This window comes from Monocercomonoides exilis (genome assembly GCF_001643675.1).
Source record: "Monocercomonoides exilis strain PA203 chromosome Unknown scaffold47-789622, whole genome shotgun sequence".
In the NCBI taxonomy this organism is placed as follows: Eukaryota; Preaxostyla; order Oxymonadida; family Polymastigidae; genus Monocercomonoides; species Monocercomonoides exilis.
Window position 1 is genome coordinate 81,907 of NW_027150592.1, and position 19,742 is coordinate 101,648.

Genomic DNA, 19,742 nt, shown 5'->3' on the forward strand with positions numbered 1-19,742 from the left:
TAGATCAAATGAGTTCCTCATTTTTTAACATTTTTTCACGAGGAAAGCATCCAAAGAAACCAATTGGGGATCAGCCTTGTGCAACATTTGATGTTGTCAAGACAAATAGATACGGGAAAAGGCAAAAAAGGAATTTATGTTTCGCAGCTGATGGAGTGAGAAATATGGATGGTTCGAATGTCAAGTGGTTTATTGGAAAAGATGAAATTTTAGGATTCCATCGTGATGCACCAGGAAAGAATTCTTTTACGCTTACAACTATACAACGGATTCATTTTGATTCGCAAGATGCAGATCAACTCGAAAAGATTTTTGAAACAATAAACAAATTTGATATAGGTAATGAAGAAATATCAAAAATGGTCTCAGAAAAAGCAGTTTGTGGCTTCATTCTTTTTGTTTATTTTTCAACTATTACAAAACAAATTAACATTTTTATAAAAATTTTGATTTTCGCGCTTCAGCCTGGACAGTCCTACGATGATGATGATGAAAATGCATTCGAATATAATGCTTTTGACGATGCAGAGGAGCAAATATCGTCTGAATCAAGCTTTGGAAACCAATCTTCAGGATCTCTTTCTATTTCACCTCACTCGCATATCACATCACCTCCTTCTAGTTCAGCGAAGTCTGCAGGAGTTATTCCTCCCCCTCCAATATCTTTGTCGTTAAATCAAATGCATCAATTTGGCCTTAGCACAGGAACTGGTCCGGTTCCTACTGTCCCATCTGTATGATAGCTTTTAAAAATGATGTAATTTTTTATTTTATGATTTTGACAAAAACATCTCGATTCTTTTTACAATTTTATGAGAGGAGAATTGCATCGTGATTGCAAATTTGCAATCTTGATTTATTTGTTATGATTATGCTTTTATTTCACAATCAATTACTCTCACATTTTTTTTTTTATTTTCACACAACATTTTTTTTCACTTTGTTGTTTTATTTTATTTTATTTTTTATTTTGTTATTCAATTGCCTTTCCTTCAGACGAGGCCATCTCCATTTGGCGGCAAAGCGCCCGGAAGCGGCAAAACCGGAGGCACTCTGCCTCAATCGGTGATGTCCTCCTACATGCTGATTCCTCCACACGAAGCAGCACAAGCCGATGGCTCAGCGAGCCAAGGAGCAAATGCACCCCTCTCTGCTTTAGCATCTGCCCCAGGGCAAATGACCTCATCTTTGTCTTCTCCTTCCTCTTCTGCTTCTTCTTCTTCTTCTGCTTCTGCTTCTTCTTCCTCTCTTCAAGTGTCTGCACCTGTCCCGCCGTCTCTTCCTCCCCCTCGGCCAGATGTTCCGCTGGGCTTTTCCATCACTCCCTCTGCCAATACAGTCACCCTGTCACACTTCGATCTGCTTGCTGTTGTCGGAATGGGGTCTTTTGGGAAAGTGTGCAGAGATTGAGATGAGAAAGAGAGAAAGAGAAAGAGAGAAAGAAAAAAGAAAGAAAGGCATTTTGAATGAGCTTTAAATATATATAGGGGAGAAGCAATATCTCATGTTTTTTGAAAGATTTTCTGAGATGTTATTTGAAAAGAAAAAAGAAAAGGAAAGACAATTTCATGTTAAAATGATCATCTTTTTGATACCTTTTATTCGTCTAATTGTTATTTTTTCAAAATCAATTGAAATCTTTTCCCAAATAAATACACATGATTCAATTTTTGCATATATCATTTTTGACTCCATTCAATTTTTAGGTGTTCCAAGTGCGCTACAAGCACACCGGGCAGATATTTGCGATGAAGACGCTGCAGAAGAAGAAGATGAAGGAGAGGAAGCAAGAAAAACACACACTGACAGAAAGAACGATCCTTGCGCTGTTTTCATCGCCTGCCATCAGAGACGAAGAATTGGCTGATGATTGCAATGAAGACGAGTGGAAGAAGGAGGCAGGGGAAGGAGAGGGAGAGGGAGATGAGGAGGAAGAGGAAGAGGAGGAAGAAGAGAATGGGAAAGAGAATGAGCAAGAAAAGGAGCAGAAAAAGGATAAAGACGGAAATTCAGCTCAAAATGAAGAGGGACATTGCAACAGCAGCGGAGCTGATGAAGACAAAGAAGGGAAAGCCAGCAAACGCAAAGAGGAAGGCAAAAACGAGGAAGAAACAGAATCCAATGCAAATGCTGCCTCTGGAACAGCTGGAGTACAACGGAGCATATCCACTTCATCTGCTGCTTCGTCGTCTTCCACTTCTTCTGCATCTTCCTCCTCCTCCTCGTCCTCTTCTTCTTCTTCTTCCTCTTCTTCTTCTTCTCTCAAACGCACCTCCACTTCAGCGTTCCACCTGAACACAAACTTCACTTCCATCCCGTTCATCCCAAAACTTCACTTCGCTTTTCAAACACGCCGAAAGCTTTATGTCGTTATGGACTGGGCAAACGGCGGTGAACTCTTCTTCCACCTCAGACGGTTTGTGTATTTGTGTGCGACTCTTTATATTTCTTTTTCTTCCCTCTCCCTTTCTTTCTTGCTCTTTCTCTTTCTCTTCTCTCTCGTTCTCAATCTATTTATCTAAATTTGCTTTCATTCAGCTGAAGGAATGTTTATTTTTTTATGTTCGATTGAATTTTTTGCACATGTCTTTATTCCAATTTATTAATTTTCAATTATATCATGTTCTTTTTATCTCCCAAACACATTTATCTCATCTCTTTTCTTCTTTTCTTCTTTTCTTCTTTTCTTCTTTTCTTCTTTTCTTCTTTTCTTCTTTTCTTCTTTTCTTCTTTTCTTCTTTTCTTCTTTTCTTCTTTTCTTCTTTTCTTCTTTTCTTCTTTTCTTCTTTTCTTCTTTTCTTCTTTTCTTCTTTTCTTCTTTTCTTCTTTTCTTCTTTTCTTCTTTTCTTCTTTTCTTCTTTTCTTCTTTTCTTCTTTTCTTCTTTTCTTCTTTTCTTCTTTTCTTCTTTTCTTCTTTTCTTCTTTTCTTCTTTTCTTCTTTTCTTCTTTTCTTCTTTTCTTCTTTTCTTCTTTTCTTCTTTTCTTCTTTTCTTCTTTTCTTCTTTTCTTCTTTTCTTCTTTTCTTCTTTTCTTCTTTTCTTCTTTTCTTCTTTTCTTCTTTTCTTCTTTTCTTCTTTTCTTCTTTCTTCTTTCTTCTTCTTTATTCCCTTCCTATCAGAGCTGGCACCTTCCCTCTCTCGCTCTCTCTCTTCTACGTGGCTGAGCTTGCCCTCACACTCCACCACCTCCACTCTCAGAAGATTGTCTATCGCGATTTGAAACCAGAGAACATTTTAGTGCAGGAGAATGGGCATGTTATGCTGACAGACTTTGGCTTGGCGAAGATGGGGATATCTGGAGTGGGGGGTGAGACAGCGAGGGAGAAGAAGAAGGAGAAAGAGAAGGAGAAAGAGAAAGAAAAAGAGAAAGATAAGGAGAATTCTGGTGCATCTACACAAAGTGGAGGAAAAGGAGGAGAAAGAGAGAGAGAAAGAGAAAAGGAGAAAGAGAAAGGAAGGAAGATTCAGACGCTGACGGGGCCTGGAATGATGAAAGGGATGATGAAGATTGAAGAGAAGGAGAACTGCACAGACACAGATCTAATTCCGACACTCACGTCTACTTTTTGTGGCACGCCAGAATATTTAGGTTTGGATAAATGAATAAAATAATTGTGATTTTATGATTTATTTCAAATATTGTTTTTTTCGAACATTTGTTTGCTTATTTATTTTTGTATGTTTTCACTTATCAACTGTGTTTATCTGACAAATCCTTTTTATAAATTCATTCTCATTTTATTTATTTATTTATTAATAATTTTTATTTTATTCAATACAAACAGCACCTGAAGTGATTCAAGGGCAGCCATATGGCACAGCAGTTGATTGGTGGGCGTTGGGCGTTCTCTTCTACGAGATGCTCGTTGGCCATCCACCTTTTTATTCATCAAACAGGAACCAGCTGTACTGGAACACTCTGAATGTGTGATTGTGATTGCAATGATGTTTATGTTTTTGTTTTGATAGACATTAAATGGACATTTTTCTTTCCTTTTCTTTCAATTATTTTTGTTTTAATTTCAAAATTCATTTTTATCAACCATTTCTTTCGTATATTCCCTTTCATATTCTTCTCATTTACCGCCCTTCCTTTCCCATCTTCACAGTCTGCCCTCACCTTCCCCTCCTCCATCCCTTCCGTCGTCCAGAGCTTCATCTCCTCTCTGCTCTCGCGCAACCCCATCACCCGCCTCGGCTCAGGCCCCACGAGGGGAATGGAAGTGCTGTCACACCCGGTGTTTGCAGGGATCGACTGGGACAAGCTGCGGAAGCTGATGATTGCTCCGCCGTTTAAGCCGAATCTGAAGCTGGGCGTGATGGACATGTCAAACATTGACACGGCTTTCTTGTCGGAGCCTCCAATTGACTCGCCTGGGCCGGAGTTTGCGTCGGATGCAGAGGCAGAAGAGGTGGAGAGAGAATTCGAAGGGTTTGACTACAACGAGGAGATGGTGCAGGAGGAGTGGGAGAAGGAGATCAAGGAGATGAAGGAGCAGAGGAGGAAGGAGAGGGAGAGGGAGAGAATCGAATGGGAGAGGAAGAAAAAGGAGGGGAAGACGAAAAAGACTGGGTAATATGGTGTTTTCTTCTAATACTCTGAGAAAATCTAATTGTTTAATTACAAAATATTCTGTTATGATAAAAGAAGAAGAAAACCATATTGTTTGCGTAATATTCTATCTGAGCAATTTTTTTGCATTGATGGCTTATAAATGCATCTATTGGAGCATTTGATGATCAAACATGAAGAGATTTTATGGTTTGTCATTCTTCTATGCTTTGTCTTCTTTGATGCATTCTTCTTCTTCTTCTTCTTCTTCTTCTTCTTTCTTCAATAGTCTAGCTTACTCCTTCATTATTGTAATCATTATCTTCTTCTTCTTCTTCTTCTTCTTCTTCTTCTTCTTCTTCTTCTTCTTCTTCTTCTTCTTCTTCTTCTTCTTCTTCTTCTTCTTCTTCTTCTTCTACTTCTACTTCTTCTTCTTCAAATGTATATTTTCCCTTTCTGCAAAGGTCAACTGTGTTATGTTTGCGTTCTCCTTTGTTCTTCTGCCCCATCCAATAAAATCATCCTTTTTTTTTTATGTTCAATCTATTTTGCGATGAAATTTCGCAACGGGACTTTCGAAATGATCATGTTTGATAGCATCGCCAAAGGTTTTTTTATTTTTTTGACAGAAAACAAAAAAAAGGTGAAGAAAAAGTTATCAAACAAGGAAAAAAAAAAGGAAATGTGCTTCGAGTTGTGTGATTCGTTTTGTGTTATTTGCGTTTTTATTTTTTTATTTTGATTTTTAATTTTTTTCGAGTGAGATTCATTGAACCAAGAATGGAAGAGAAACCAAATAAAAGATGTCTGTTTCATATTCTTTTTTGTTGAATGTTTTGATCTTATGACTTTATCATTTTTGGTTTATGTTTGTTTATGTTTGTTTTGTCTGTTTGCTTCCTTCCATTTTAAAAAGAGGATGAAGTCTGCGAAGATAGAAAATGCAAGCCTTGTTTCTTGTGTGACGATTTTCATATCGCTCGCTGCTTCTTCAGTTTCTCTTTGCTTGACTTTCTTTCAAACCATCGTCGCAAAATGAAAGTGAAAGCATTTTTTGTTATGTTTTCTATTATTTATTTATTTTATTTATTTTATTTTTATTTTTATTTTTATTTTATTTATTTTTCTGTTCTTTTCTGTTCTTGTTTCAATGTGAAAATATTATAATCTGTCTGATGAACACACATGCTTCATCAGGCTCTTCTAAGCATGTTTTTTTTTTTTTCTGTGATTCTGTTTCTTTCTTCATCAAATTGTTGATTTCATTCTTCTCTTTTCTTGCGATTATTCTTTCGTTTTGTTCTTTTTATATATTATTTTTGATTGATTGATTGATTTTTTTCTTTCTTTATTGTTAGTTTTGTCTTCTTCCATTCAATTCCACTGTAATGATTCCTGTTATACGTCTCTTTCTTGCTTAGCTGATCCGTCACTGTTTTGTTGGAATAATCTTTGTCCTTCACAATGTTATTTTTCTGTTTGCTTTTTCTGTTCTGTTTTTATTGGACATCTCATTTTGTCAAGTTCGAGATGCGATTTGATTGCTCTCAACATGAAGGTTTTATTACATTTTGTTAAAGAAAAAATAAATAAATTGAGTTTCATCAGTTGACAATGATAAACAGAGAGGTGGGTGGATGATATCTTTAAAAACAAAATAAAACATTATTATTCTTTGCTTTGACATATCCAGTGAACTAAGATGCTTCAAGAAATCTGAAAGTTATAAAAAATGCTAATTTGATAACAAAATTGGATTATTGCAATCAAAATTGAAATGACTGAAAGCTTCTCAACTGAAAATCAGAAAATGAATTGAAAAAGAAAAAGAAAAACAATACAAAATTATAATAAATGTGACACAGAATTCGAAATATGAGGAAAAAAAGTAAGGAAAATACCAAAAAAAAAAAAAAAAAAAACTTAAATGTTCCACAAAGTTCAAAAAGAATTTGCTTCAACAAAACAACTGTCTAACAACATAAAACCGCAGATATTTCAAGACTTTTCTTTAAAAAAGAGAAATTGTAACAAAATAAACAGAACAATTTGAATGAAAGTGAAGCTCCACTCATTCCATTCTCGGTCGATAAAAAGAATACAAAAAAGATAAAAACATCAGAAAACATAAGGTCTTCAAGCATATCACAGTATCAAATAGTGAACAAGTAAACAGAAAACATAGGGAATGGTGGAGTATCCATTGGAGAATAGAGAAGAGAAGAGAAGAGAAGAGAAGAGAAGAGAAGAGAAGAGAAGAGAAGAGAAGAGAAGAGAAGAGAAGAGAAGAGAAGAGAAGAGAAGAGAAGAGAAGAGAAGAGAAGAGAAGAGAAGAGAAGAGAAGAGAAGAGAAGAGAAGAGAAGAGAAGAGAAGAGAAGAGAAAAGGAAAGCTCGAGATCAAACTAACATGAGCATTAGACGATTTATCGAGATTAAACATTTCAACATTAACGAGATTCACCAACAAGAAAGATTTCAGAGAAAAAAATGCAATAATTTTAGAAAATTTGAAAATATGTCTCAAATAAAAAGAAAGATTAAAGAAAAAGAAAAAAGAAAGAAAAGAAAAGAAAAGAAAAGAAAAAAGAAAGAAACATCAACAAAACTTTTAAAAAAGTATTCAAAATAATCCAAATGAAATATTCAAAAAGATGAGACAAAATAATACTTACATAAAAAAAATTGAACAAGGAACAAAAGGTAAAGCTTTACCTTCACAAATGAAGAAGAGGAAGAGAAAGTGGAAGAGAAAGAGGAGGAGGAAGAATAAGAAGAAAAGATTATGAAAATTCATTGAAAATGGAGATTTAGAAGCAAATGACAATAATGAATTCATTAAAACTTAGCTTTTTTTTGGAAAAAAAATGAAAAATGTAGTTATTTTTTTTTTAAGTTCAGATGTTTGAGAACTGTGGCAGTGTCCATCCAATCAGACTCATCAAACACATCATTGCCTTGTCACACTCCATCATGAGAAACAGATCTCGTTCGCCTGAACATTCAACGGAATCAATGGGAAATAAAAAGAGATAATTATTATAAAGAAAAAAAAAAGTCAAGGAAATAAAAAGAGACAGAAAAAAAGAAAGAAATGCAATTTAAAAAACGAATGAACGAACGAAAAGCCAATTTCATTCGACAATTATTCATTTTAATAAGCAGTCAAATAAATAAAATAGAAGAAATAATAAACAAACTGCTTCGAAAGTGCTTTGTCTGCTTTTGTGAATGTCCAGAAGAGCTATTCTGTGAAGCAGAAGACAGAGAAGAAGAAGAAGGGGAAGAAATGTTATGCTGTGAAGAAGACGAATTGGAAGAATTTAGCTGAATGTCTGATGAAGATGAGGAATGAGGAGAAGAAGAGACAGAAGAAGAAGAGGAGGAGGAGGAAGAAGAAGAAGAAACATTCATTTGTGCTGATTGCTCAGTCACAGGCACAGTCTCCTGCTGTTTTTGCGTGTTTATCGAGCCAAATGACAAAAATGAAGGACTCTTCTCATTTGTTGCACTGGGAGATATAGAAACTGAATTGCAAGAAGAAGAAGAAGAAGAAGAAGAAGAAGAAGAACAAGTAGAAGAAGAAGGTGACTGCGACTGTGAAGAAGGCGGAGAGGGTGACGGAGAAGGTGAATAATCTCCGAAATACGCCAGCGCCGGAAACTGAGACGCAGATGCTGGGTCAAAACCAGAACTTGAACTTGAATTTGAGACAGGCGACGAGCTCTTCCCCTTCGCAAAGGGCGACAGCGCACGAGGGATCTCCATTCCTTTCTTCAGCAGCGCAAAGAGCAGGCGGAAGTCAAATGGAAACACCGTCCAGTTCTCGCTGCTCGCGTCTGGGCCGAACAGATGCTCCCTCAGCGCATCCATCACGTCCCTTCCTGCGCCGATGTCGCTCCCGGCAACTGCAATGCGCCACTTCATCCGCATCTTCCGCTTCGCAGCCTCGCTCCGCCGCCGCAGCTGCTTCTGAAGCAGACGCAGTTCGCTCAGTCTGGGAGATGTGTGTGACGTGCTGGAATGAAGATGTTCTGTGGAATCAGAATGTTTTTGCTGTTCAGAGTGAAATGTGCTCGTGTGGATGGACAGTTTATCTTTCTTTGAATAGCTTTTTGAAGATGCTTTGGAATTGTCATTGGAATAATCACGGCTTCCTTTTCCACTTCCATCTTTGCCTTTATTCAATGCATCCTCATTTTCTTTCTGAATATCTCCGTCTATTTCACTTTTTCCTTCCTCTCTATTTTCGTCCCCTCTTTCAGCTTTCAAATCGTCGCCTGCATTTTCCTCCATCTCATTCAAGCTTAGCAGCTCCATATGCATCTCCCCTTCCTCGTCCTCTGCCGCCATCTCAAACAACGTCGGGATGTCTTGCACATCCCTGTTCATCTCGTCAATCACCTCCATCGGCTGCGCATCTGTCGAAATGATCACCCTCGGAGTGGTGCTCGGCACAAGCGACGGAAACGTGTTGAACGGATACACCTTCAGCGATGTCCCCATCACAAACAGCAGATCGCATTCTTCCAAATCCTTCGCACACAGCTGCTGGCACCGCTGCGGAATCGGCTCTCCGAAAAAGACTAGGTCGGGCTTCATCTGCGTTTTGCACAGCGGACACCGTGGGCCTTCGTCATTGTCATTCTCTTTCATAATCTGGTCAAGAATTTTTTCTCCATTTTTTTCAACAAAGCAGCACTTTGGATTGATGCAGTGTGCAGTCTTAAAAGATCCATGCACTTCAACTATCTTTTCTTCTGGAATGCCTGCTTTGCTTTCGAGTCCATCAACATTTTGAGTATATATCCTCCTCAAAATTCCTTTATCATTAAAAAGTTTCAACATTTGATGTGTAAATGTTGGCTTAAGCGAAGATAAATCAAAAAATTTGCGAAGGCACGCATAAAATGGTTTTGGGTCTTCAGAAAAATAACTAAGAAAAAGAAATAATTGTTGAATTTATTTTTTCAAATGATTTTCAAACTTAACGTCAAATATTGCATATGGATTTGGGAGTTTTGTAAATAGTGGATTGTTATCTTGTGCAAGTTGATAAAACAATCCGGTTCCAGGAGAGCGAAAGTCAGGAAGGATTGAAGACGAAACACCTGCTCCCATCAAAACAACAATATTGTGATATTTCTCTGATTCGAGTCCATCTGCAACTTCTTCTAATGTTACCTTTTTTATGGGAAATTTTGAATATGGTAAAAACATGCGATGGAGCTCATTAACAGAAGGAAAAGTTCGAAGTCTAAATCGCTTTGAAAAAACGACTGAAAGGATAATGCAGATTGAAAAACAGCACCAAATTGTAGCTCCAAAAGCGTTGTTTGGATCTAGAATTTCAAATAAATTTTTTAAGTGCATATACTCGTCAAAAGACAAGTAAAACAAAAATGTGAGTAATTTGTTATGGAAAAATAAATTTTCAAATCATACAAAAAAAAAATATCAAAATCACATAAAAATAATAAACTTTGATTTGCGTTTGATCAAGTACACAATGTTGAAACGATTATCATTTATATCAAAAGTTTTTTGATGTTTATTCTGTCGGAAAAAAAATCGAATGATTTTTCAGATCAAACTTGATAATTGTTTGAGGAGATTTGTTGTGGTGCGGTATATTGCATCTAACATATGGGAACGATTGTTAACGATATTTCACTAAATTCCTTTGGAGAAATGGAAAGAATTAAAATTGAACTCAAACGAGAAATCATCGAGAAATCAGCTTTGGTACCTTGCATGTATTTTATCAGCAATCCGCAATTGCCTTCACAACAATTTCTTGAAAAATCCTCGTTTTTTATTGCAAATATATTTCTTCAGACGTTGTATTCCGTTGAGAGTTGCACCAAAGTCATTTCATCAGATGAACGAATGGAACCAGCAGAACAACTCATCGCACCAGAAACCATAAGCGTGTTTTCTGAGCAAATTCTTGACTTTTTCACATTTACACAACAGTATGCGCGAATGACTGTTGCTGAGATTATACACGCAGTGTCACTTTTTCAAGATCTTATGGATAGTCAAACGAATGAAAATGAAGGAGAAAACGACTGCTTTATAAAACTTGACTTACTGGGAACATTGTTGATGATTAGTCTTCTTCTCTCTGTAAAATTTAATCGAGATCATCCACTGAATAATAAGTGGTGGGCTGATGCTGTTGGAGTACCTCTCTCTGTTGTGAATGAATCTGAAATAGCTTATTTTTGTAGGATTCATTACACTTGTTCAATTGATGAACACAAGGCAACTGATCTCTTGTATACAATTTTGAATTTTAAAATTATATGATTTTTTTTTTCATAAATATTGTAAACTTTTATAAATTTTCAGTTAAATTTTGTTTAAGAAAATGCACGGAGTTGTTGCATTTATATGAGTAATTCTTATTACTTTTTAATTATTTCTGTGTAAATTACGCTTTTTATTTTTGTTTTGTTTCCTTTTATTTTTTGTTGGTCTTTTTTTTGATCGGAGTTTTGATCAAATTTTTGTAAATTTAGCTTCATATTACGTTCTGAACAGAAGTGTACATGAAGTAATTTTATATATATATATTTATTGTTAAGACAGTATGTACAGTTTTCATTTGGTATAAAATTATTTTGTGGTATGTATTAAAAGAGAGAACTTTTTGTTCATTTTTCTTTTCTGTTTTTATTTCAAAAAACTACAGGAATAGAGAATTGACTATGAATAAAACATATCTTTAAAAAAATAAGCAACTGAATATTTTAATTTTCTTGTTCGTTTTACGCAAAAAGATTACAACTTCACAGATGAATGGGAATATTATTTTCATATTGAAAAAAAGAGAGATAGAGTAGAGGGAGAAAAATGAAACTTCAGAAATGAAAAAACTTAGTCATTAGCCATGTTTGGTGAATGATAAATATTATTCAGAATTGAAATGCAAGATTCTTATCGAAATGTCCAAAGGAAAATGAAGATTTTCATTTGCAGAAGTGTTTTGTCATTTCTCGGAATATTACAAAAAACGTAAATAAAATATGTATAAAAGCCAAGTATCACAAAGATAAATACAAAAATGTGATAAAAAATCAAGAGTTTCATTTGACTTTACTGTTATAAAGAAATACACCAACTTAAAGTCTGAGCAAAAACATCAAAAATTATGAAGAATTAGAAAAGGCTTTTTTTTTATCACTTACCCAATTAATTCTGTAACACTTATAAAATCACAGATACAGAAAATAATTTGCGAAACATAAGAATAATCGACGTCTATAGTATCGCTCTTAACTACCTAATATTTGTTGGAAGCTCATCATGACGTCTTCATATCCTTTTTCCTCAAACTTTGAAAATATCTCCCTTTTTGTTATTTTCATCTCAGCTTCGGTTTTCTCTTTTTCGATTTCTTTTCCATTGTCCTCTTCATTTTCTTCATTATCCTCCATGCTTTCTTCTTCACTTTCTTCATCAAAAATTTCAAGCACCTTTCCGTTCAATCTTTTAGATAAATTTATTAAAAAATTCAAACAGCTCCTTATCAATTCATCTTTCAAAGTTGCATGTTCAATTTCCTCCAAAATTAGGTCAATGAACCCGCACTTCTTCAAATCATTAGCATTTACTGCTTTCCATTTACACATTAACATCAACGTTTCGATGCAACTATCAGAAACATAATCATTGTTTTCTCTTGCCATTCTGAATAATCTTACGAGGCACTGAATGAACTCGTCGTATTCTACTTTAAATTTGCATTCAGGGAAAAACTCACAGAGCATTTCACACCACTTGATGATGATATGCGTGATATCTTCAGCTCCCATCTCTTTCTTCTCCCAGGCAACATATCTCGACAGCTCTTCCAACTCACTTGTTGCTTCTCTAAAAAAATGCAGCTCATTCGTCATCATGCACTCCACACTTTTTTCATTCTGCATTCGATTCATCAAGAATCTCCATGCTGATAGATAAGCAAGATGCGTGAGACTATGCTGTTGCTGGTAATGATGGATTATTTCTGTGATCTCAAAAATATATAGTTTTTTTTGAATTATCTTTCCAGAAATAAACAAATTCAATATTTACTAGGAATTGATAATATTCAAACTATGAACTCGTCAATTGTACTCAAAGCTAGCAACGCCAATTCAACTTCTTTTTGTCTTTCCTTGTTTTCCTCTTTTTCTAATGCAAGCTTCAAAAGATTAGGCACGCAAATATGATATAATTCGTTTGGTAAACATTCACAAAGCAACAGACAACATTTGCAAAGATCGATAAGAAGTTCAACATTCTTTCCTTCTTTTTTCTTCTCTTCTTCAAAAACCATCTTCACAAACTTTTTCATCAATAAAGAATTGTTCAAGAACAAACAAGATGTTTCATTCAATGCATTATGATATCCCATTTTCTTCGTCAAAAGGATAGCGTTTTCTTGTGATAATGTCTTTTCTTCAATCATATTGTCGATTTTGTTGAGTAATTCGGTTGATAAAACGGATTCTAATTCATTCCATCTCATATTTTTCATGATTTTGTTCATTTCATCAATATTTTGTATCTGTTTCTCCTTGGCACAACATTCAAGTTCAGAAAATTTTTCTTTCAAAAGAATTCTTTAAAAAACAATCTATCATCGAATTTTTTCAAATGAATACCTCTAAATTCAAGAGTCGAAAGTGTGGTCAGAAATTCATCAAAAGATTCGAAACTATTCAAATCATCCATGTTTTTTTGATATTTTCTCTATAAGAGAATATAATAATAATGGTTTATGCTTTCAATAAATGCGAATTGTGGTTATGAAAAGTCAATGATTGAAATAACTGAATGGATTCTGAATATGTGACCTCTTAAAGAACGTGAGAAAATATTGAAATTATGGAAAACGATTGTTTATTTATGATTTGTTAAGAAAAACGTGTTCCTTTTTCTTGGATGTAAATGATTGAAGAAAAAGCAAATATGAAAAGTTATTGTCCATCAACAAGTTAGACATATTGACGCTTTCATCAATAATTATTTGTTTTTCACTATATGCAAATGGAGATTAAAACAATCTCTTTTGAAAATAAATTTTGCATGAAAGAATGAGATAAAGAAAATTATAAATTTTCTTTAAATAAATCGTTGCCAATTTTGATAAAATAGTATTTCATGTGACTTACAAGCAAAGCTGCATAAGCTTAAAAAAGAAAAGAAAAAGGAAGTGAACAACACTCGCTTGTCAGATAAAGCCTTTTTAAAAAAATAACATTCATGAACATTTTTCCAATTGTATAACACTCAACCGCAAAATAAATCATTTTATTTTCTGAATTTGCTTTATAAGATCACCGCATTGCGCTTCTTTTGCTGAACATCTGCAAAATCTCACGGTTCTGTTAATTGTGGAAGGGCCAGAAGGAGAAAAAGGATGTCAGTTCAAATATACAGCAGTACATTTCAATTTTGATTTCATTCAAAAATTACCATTTATAATTGCAAATAAAGCACAGATATTATAACAATACAATAATAATAAAGCAAATGCTCCAAAAAAAATCAAACCTGTTCAGTTCGTCAAAGCGAAATGGCTCCTCCAAATCGCCAAGTGCTTCTAAATCCTCGTTACCTTCATCAGAGTCGCCACTGCCTGAACTTGAAGAGGAGCGCTTTTTGCCGCCAAGATGGGAGCGCCCGCTGCAACAGCAGAAGATGCGAGAAAGGAGAGAGCCGCGGGATGAGGAAGGGATTGCGGAGTGTGTTTTGATGTGTCCTGTTACGCTTGCACGGCTCTTTCGAATGGCAAAGCTAACAGAAAAAAAAAAGGAGAAGAAGATGTGTTGAACTTTTAAAAATATTCAAATAATGGCAAACATTTCTTCTTCCAAAGCATTAATGTACTCATTAAGCTCGTTATCCTCCTCCTCATCTTCTTCATTTTCGTTATTCTTTGTTGATTTTAGTAGATCAATTTTGTTAAATGCTATTAACAAAGGAATTTTGTTTTCTGATAGTTGAACATTAACAAGAAGATCCACAATAAATCTACATTGAAAATAAGCGCATATCAACATATATCATAAATCATAAAAAAATAAATATCAAACATTGCGATGTCATGTAATTGTGAACGGAATGTTGAAATATCAACAACAAAAACAAGAGCTGTAAGCTCGTCAAAGTGAGTATTGTGATAAAATCTACCACGAAGCCTAGAAGCTCCAGGAAAATCAATAAAATGAATAATATTCTTCTTCGTTCGTTTGTCCTAAAGAAACAATCACTTTTTTTGAACAGAAATCTTCAAAAAAAACAGACTGTATCAATAGCTATTGGGAAAAGACCTTCATTTTCAACCATTGATGTTTGAGTTTCGACAAATTTTCCATGTTTCATCTTTACAATACTCATTATATATCAAAATAACAACAATTATTGCCAAACTTGAAAATATAAAACTGTTTTTCCTGAATCTGATAATCCGATGATCCCAACAGTTGGCTGCTTTGTTTTTTTACAGCAAAGAAGCACTATTTTAGCAAAAGCATTTTGTTAAAGCGTCAATGAGTAATATTTATAACGATCAAACAACTCAAAAATAGTAAAACTATTAGTGAAAATGCTGCGATAGAAACAATCTGTAAAGTAATGTTGAGAGAAAAATCTCCCACATTAACAGTTGTTAAAACATTTTCAGCAAGAAACCAATGCTTTATTTGATTGACGTACTCCATTACTGAATATGGTACATTTTGATCTTATATTCTTGTCATTCTCTTTGTTTTTTCAATAATTATTAAATGAAGATGCAAGTCAAGTGCTCAACAAAATAATTTTCATTTTCATCATATTCATACTTTAAAAAGAGTTCAACAAAACATCAAACCTGCGTTGAGCCAAAGAACAGAACGCTTCAATCAATTCAATTTGAATCGAAACCAAAGTTCATTGTATCGAATGCATTCAATATTCAATAAAAGCCTCAACGCAAGGAGAATAAAACAAGCATCATGAATTGTTCAAGTGGTTGGAAAAAACTTGAAATGCGAATGATGACTGAAAGGTGAAAATATTCAGTGAAAAGGATAAATTTCCATGATGCTCTTTCTCAAAAAGCAAGCTTATTAATTGTCAAAAAATTGATAAAATGAAAGCTGAATAAAAGAAAAAATAATCAAAATATTTTGGCTCATATTCATTTATATGGTTAATATTCACTATTTTTCACTAAGATTATTGAGCAGCATTTTGTGATACAATTAGAAAATCGCAATATTGAAGGTTATTTAGTAAATAAATGAGAAACTACAGCTATTTTATATTCAAAAAAAAAATGAAAAACAAGCAAAGTGAAACATTGGAAAATATAGGGCGAACATATAATCCAACGGTCTACAAATTTTTGAATTTAGAAAAAAAATAAAATAATAATAATAATATTAATAAGCAAAGAAAGGAATAAAATGTTTGGAATAGAAAGCAGATATAAACACATCATCAGCATCAGAAGAGACGCAACGAGTTTTACAGTAATACAAAGCATACAATTGCTATGCACATAATAACATGGTTAGATCAGAGTTTAATTACAATAAACAAAATGAAAAAAAAAATTACTAATTTTATAAAAGAAAAAGAAAAATGTATGAAATGAGTATAGAAAATGTAGAAATGGCTTAAAATTTTCTGTGCAGCTTGTTCAATTTTTATTTGATTTCTCAATCCACATGTCATTCATTCGCAAGAAGAGGAGTGGAAAAACTTGAAGTTCTTCAACATCAGCAAACAAACAACTTATTCAATTGACAGTTGGATTCCCTGAATAAAATAAATTTTGACATATTGAAAGTTAATCGGAGATATAATAATAATACAAAACACACAGAAATAAATAATTAAATAGAACTTTGATAGAACTAATCAAATAAATAAACCAATATAAAAGAGGAAAACATCTAAAAATTCATTCAGAAATACATTTCATGTTTCGTCAAATACCAACAAAAGCACATTGTCAAGCACCTCAAATTAAACGCCCATAACATTAGGAGAAAAAAAAATCTTCATCATATTCAAATAACCACACACATATATATACACGCACACATACTTTCAATCTATCTTTTTATCAGTCCAATTTTTGTTGCCTCTGCTCCGCTTGCTTTCTTTCCAGAGCTTCCCAAGCTGCTTACACCAAAAGACGCAGAAGAAGAAGTTGTTGATGAAGAATTCGAAGAAGAAGAAGAAGATGATGATGATGATGATGATGATGAATTTTGACTTGAAGAATTCGAAAAAATAGAAGTTGACTGTGATGAAGACGAGGGACTAGCAGACGAGAAAGAAGAAGAAAGAGAAGGAGGTAATGACGAATTGCCTGAAGAAGAAGAAGAAGACGACGAAGAAGCGAAAGAAGAAGTTGAAGAAGATGCACCCATCCCAACCCCAGACAGAATATTCGACGATCGATGCGGGTGTGACAGGAGGATGGGCAAGACAGCGTGTTCTGAAGAGAGAGACAAAGGCGCCACAGACAAAGGCATCGCTGACGACGACCCCGACGCGAAAAGCGAGGAAGACGCGGCGCCAGACACAGAAGAGGCAGACGGCGAGCTCAAAAGAGAGGCCAAATGTGGATTGTCTGAACTCGACGTCATCGCTGGTGATTGCATTCCTCCCCCTCCTCCTCCCCCGCCTCCACCACCACCTCCTCCTCCTCCCTTCCCTTCCTTCCCTTCTTTCCTTCCTTTGCTCGCTCCTCCTTCTTTCCCTCCTTTCCCTCCTCCTCCTCCTGCCAATCGAAGAGATGGCAGTGTGATTGAAGGCACGGGCGATTCAGAAAGATTCCTCTCTTTTCCCGAAGACGAAACTGCGCCATGTCTTCCTCTGTTTCCTCCTCCCCCGCCTCCTCCGCCTCCTTCTTTATCCTTCTCCTTCTCTCTCTCCCTCTCCTTTTCCCTCTCCCTCTCTCTTTCTCTCTCTCTCTCTCTTTCTCTCTCATCTTTCATTCTTGTCGTGCTGTCTGGTGTCACACGAGGCAGCAGCGACGGCAGCGTTGTGTGTCCAAACGCATCTTTCTCTTTCTCTTTCTCTCTCTCTCTTTCTTTCTCCTTCTCGTCTCCCCCTGCCAAGTGTGGAAGCTTCAAAGACACAGACGCCAAAGACGATCTGTTCTCAATGTCCAGCTGCTCCATCTCTTCCTCCAACGTCTTCCCTTTCTCTTTATCTTTATCCTTCTCTTTCTCCTTCTCCTTCTCCCTCTCTCCTCTCTTCTCTCTCTCCCTCCCTTTCCCCGCCGCCTGCCCTGCCCCTTTCTTGAAGTCCTCGTCTCTCTCCTTCGCAAACTTCCCCCCCTTCGGCATCATCGTCGGAGGAGACGAGGGAGAAGAAGGCGAATGCGAGGAAGAGCGGTGGGTGGATGTGGATTTGTGTGTGGAGGATGTTGAGGGGGGCGGAAGAGGCGTGCCTGACGTGGAAGACGAGGTGGCCATGCGCTGCGCCCGGCGGTCGGCTTCTCGAAGCTCTTTGAAGTAGGGATGGCGGAGACACTGGCTGGCATTGTATCTGTTGATGATGATGATGTGGAAGAAGAAGAAAATGTGGAAGAAGAAGGAGGAGGAGATGATGATGATGATAGAGTTGAAAGAGAAGGAAAAATGAAGAAAGAAAGGGGAGTCATAAAGAGATAATTGAAAATGGAAATGAGAGAAAGCGAATGTTTGGAAATAATTTTTTTGAAAAGAAAAAAAAGTATCTTGAAATCAACAAGAACTTATATTTATTTAAATATATATGCGTGTGTGTAATTTTCTATTGATTGTTTCTTTGAAAGCAGCGAGCAACACTCAGCACAATCTCATTTCTTTTCTTTTTTTTTTTTTTCATTCATTCTAATTTCAAGCAGCCCATCTTATTTTTTCATATATTCTTTCAATATCTTCCTAATCACCTCCCTAATTATCCCTCCACACACCTTTCATCTGGATCGTATGCCAGCATATGCTTCAGAAGATCCACAAGATCGCTAGGCGCATTAGGCAGGTGCTTCTCCAGCCCCGTTCCTTGCTGGTAAGGGAAGTTAAAGTCCATATGCTCCGATTTCTTGAACTTTGATAGTAGTTCCTTGGATGGCGTGCCCAGAATCGCATGAATGCGTGTTATCTGATCCAGCTCGTCTGTTCCAGGGAAGAGAGGGTACAGCATCATAATCTGCAAAAAGAATATAAATGAATAATTATTTATAAATTTTTAATGTTTTTATAACTTTAGAAAAATCATTGTATCATACCTCAAAGAATACACATCCAACACCCCAAATATCCATCTTATAATTGTAATAACCATCTGTCAGCAAACATTCAGGAGCGCGATACCTTAAAAATTAACATGGAGAATACAAATACATTAAACAGAAATTATAATTATGTAAATTATTAAAACTTATATGAATCAAAAAAACCATCGTGTTGATATGTACTCTGAAAACGGTTGTTTTGTGTACATCCCTCTGCAACTACCGAAATCTGCTAATTTTACAAGGTCTTCTGTAACGAGAACATTTTCTGGTTTGATATCTCTGTGAAATATTCCATTTCTGTGAAGATAATCCAGTGCTCGAAGAAGTTGATAAATGTACATTTTTACCTTTGATTCGGGCAAGTATTGTTGCCTTCCTCGAATAACCCTGATTGATTGGTTTCAGTTTTCGTTAATAAATTTTAATTTCGAAAAATATGCATACTCATAAAGATTGCACGTCATTAATTCAAAGACAAGAGCTAAACGTCCAGTATTCCGATCATACAACACTTCATATAACTTTATAATATTTGGATGGTTAGAAAGTCGTTTGAGTGCTTGGATTTCGCGCAAATTGTTAACTTGATCAATACTTCGGAAAATGCTTTTCATTCTTTTAATAGCAACGAGCCTCCCCGTTTTTGTGCACAGCGCTTTTATAACCTCTATTGAAGTCACGAAAAAGTTATACAATTTATAAAAATAACATTGTTATTGCAATGAATGAAAAAATAATATAAAAAAGTGTTCAGGGAATCGAACTGAATGACAATGCAAAATCAAATAAATGCAAACCTGAAAACGTTCCCTCTCCCTTCTTTGCTAATATTTTGTACTTGTGCATTGGATTTGTGCAAAATCCAATAGAAAAAAATCAACCGTTAATGATCTGATACCCATTCACATTTATTCG

At 35.3% G+C, this 19,742-nt stretch overlaps 6 protein-coding genes across 6 annotated transcripts; 2 read left to right on the forward strand and 4 right to left on the reverse strand.

Annotated features, from left to right (window-relative positions):
• Window position 1: 1 nt before the first annotated feature.
• MONOS_7395fu7396 (putative AGC/AKT protein kinase) lies at window positions 2-4,576 on the forward strand (the record flags this gene model as incomplete). The annotated part of the gene is made up of 7 exons (XM_067877715.1): window positions 2-377; window positions 465-734; window positions 997-1,395; window positions 1,707-2,416; window positions 3,119-3,588; window positions 3,785-3,924; window positions 4,109-4,576. Exons 1-7 carry the CDS (start codon window positions 9-11, stop codon window positions 4,574-4,576), a joined length of 2,826 nt encoding a protein of 941 aa, XP_067721351.1. The 5' UTR covers window positions 2-8.
• Window positions 4,577-6,290: 1,714 nt separating this feature from the next.
• MONOS_7397 (putative NAD-dependent protein deacetylase sirtuin-2) lies at window positions 6,291-9,769 on the reverse strand (the record flags this gene model as incomplete). The annotated part of the gene is made up of 3 exons (XM_067877716.1): window positions 6,291-7,544; window positions 7,750-9,485; window positions 9,537-9,769. The coding sequence occupies 3 exons, from the start codon at window positions 9,767-9,769 to the stop codon at window positions 7,447-7,449; spliced, it is 2,067 nt and encodes a 688-aa protein (XP_067721352.1). The 3' UTR covers window positions 6,291-7,446.
• A 426-nt stretch (window positions 9,770-10,195) lies between these two features.
• On the forward strand, window positions 10,196-10,478 carry MONOS_7398 (uncharacterized protein; the record flags this gene model as incomplete). The annotated part of the gene is made up of 2 exons (XM_067877717.1): window positions 10,196-10,305; window positions 10,388-10,478. The coding sequence occupies 2 exons, from the start codon at window positions 10,196-10,198 to the stop codon at window positions 10,476-10,478; spliced, it is 201 nt and encodes a 66-aa protein (XP_067721353.1).
• A 944-nt stretch (window positions 10,479-11,422) lies between these two features.
• On the reverse strand, window positions 11,423-12,875 carry MONOS_18114 (uncharacterized protein; the record flags this gene model as incomplete). Its single annotated transcript, XM_067871101.1, has 3 exons — window positions 11,423-12,043; window positions 12,314-12,600; window positions 12,654-12,875. 3 exons carry the CDS (start codon window positions 12,873-12,875, stop codon window positions 11,830-11,832), a joined length of 723 nt encoding a protein of 240 aa, XP_067721354.1. The 3' UTR covers window positions 11,423-11,829.
• A 797-nt stretch (window positions 12,876-13,672) lies between these two features.
• On the reverse strand, window positions 13,673-15,264 carry MONOS_7399 (SRb, signal recognition particle receptor beta subunit; the record flags this gene model as incomplete). The annotated part of the gene is made up of 7 exons (XM_067877718.1): window positions 13,673-13,926; window positions 14,096-14,338; window positions 14,405-14,575; window positions 14,638-14,798; window positions 14,849-14,926; window positions 14,975-15,060; window positions 15,120-15,264. 7 exons carry the CDS (start codon window positions 15,262-15,264, stop codon window positions 13,848-13,850), a joined length of 963 nt encoding a protein of 320 aa, XP_067721355.1. The 3' UTR covers window positions 13,673-13,847.
• Window positions 15,265-15,347: 83 nt separating this feature from the next.
• Window positions 15,348-19,720, reverse strand: MONOS_7400 (putative long flagella protein LF4). Its single transcript, XM_067877721.1, has 7 exons — window positions 19,625-19,720; window positions 19,272-19,494; window positions 18,990-19,214; window positions 18,819-18,903; window positions 18,504-18,739; window positions 16,641-18,094; window positions 15,348-16,348 (listed from the first exon to the last, which is right to left on the reverse strand). The coding sequence occupies exons 1-6, from the start codon at window positions 19,671-19,673 to the stop codon at window positions 16,648-16,650; spliced, it is 2,265 nt and encodes a 754-aa protein (XP_067721356.1). The 5' UTR covers window positions 19,674-19,720; the 3' UTR covers window positions 15,348-16,348; window positions 16,641-16,647.
• Between the last annotated feature and the right edge of the window lie 22 nt (window positions 19,721-19,742).

Excerpts from the sequence above, each read along its gene's own strand:
- MONOS_7400 (XM_067877721.1), bottom strand. The coding sequence starts at position 19,673 with ATGCACAAGTACAAAATATTAGCAAAGAAGGGAGAGGGAACGTTTTCA. Across the intron at positions 19,215-19,271 it reads ATGACGTGCAATCTTTATGA|GGTTATTCGAGGAAGGCAAC; the intron begins GTATGCATATTT and ends CCAATCAATCAG. Across the intron at positions 18,740-18,818 it reads TTGGATGTGTATTCTTTGAG|ATTATGATGCTGTACCCTCT; the intron begins GTATGATACAAT and ends TTCTTTTTGCAG.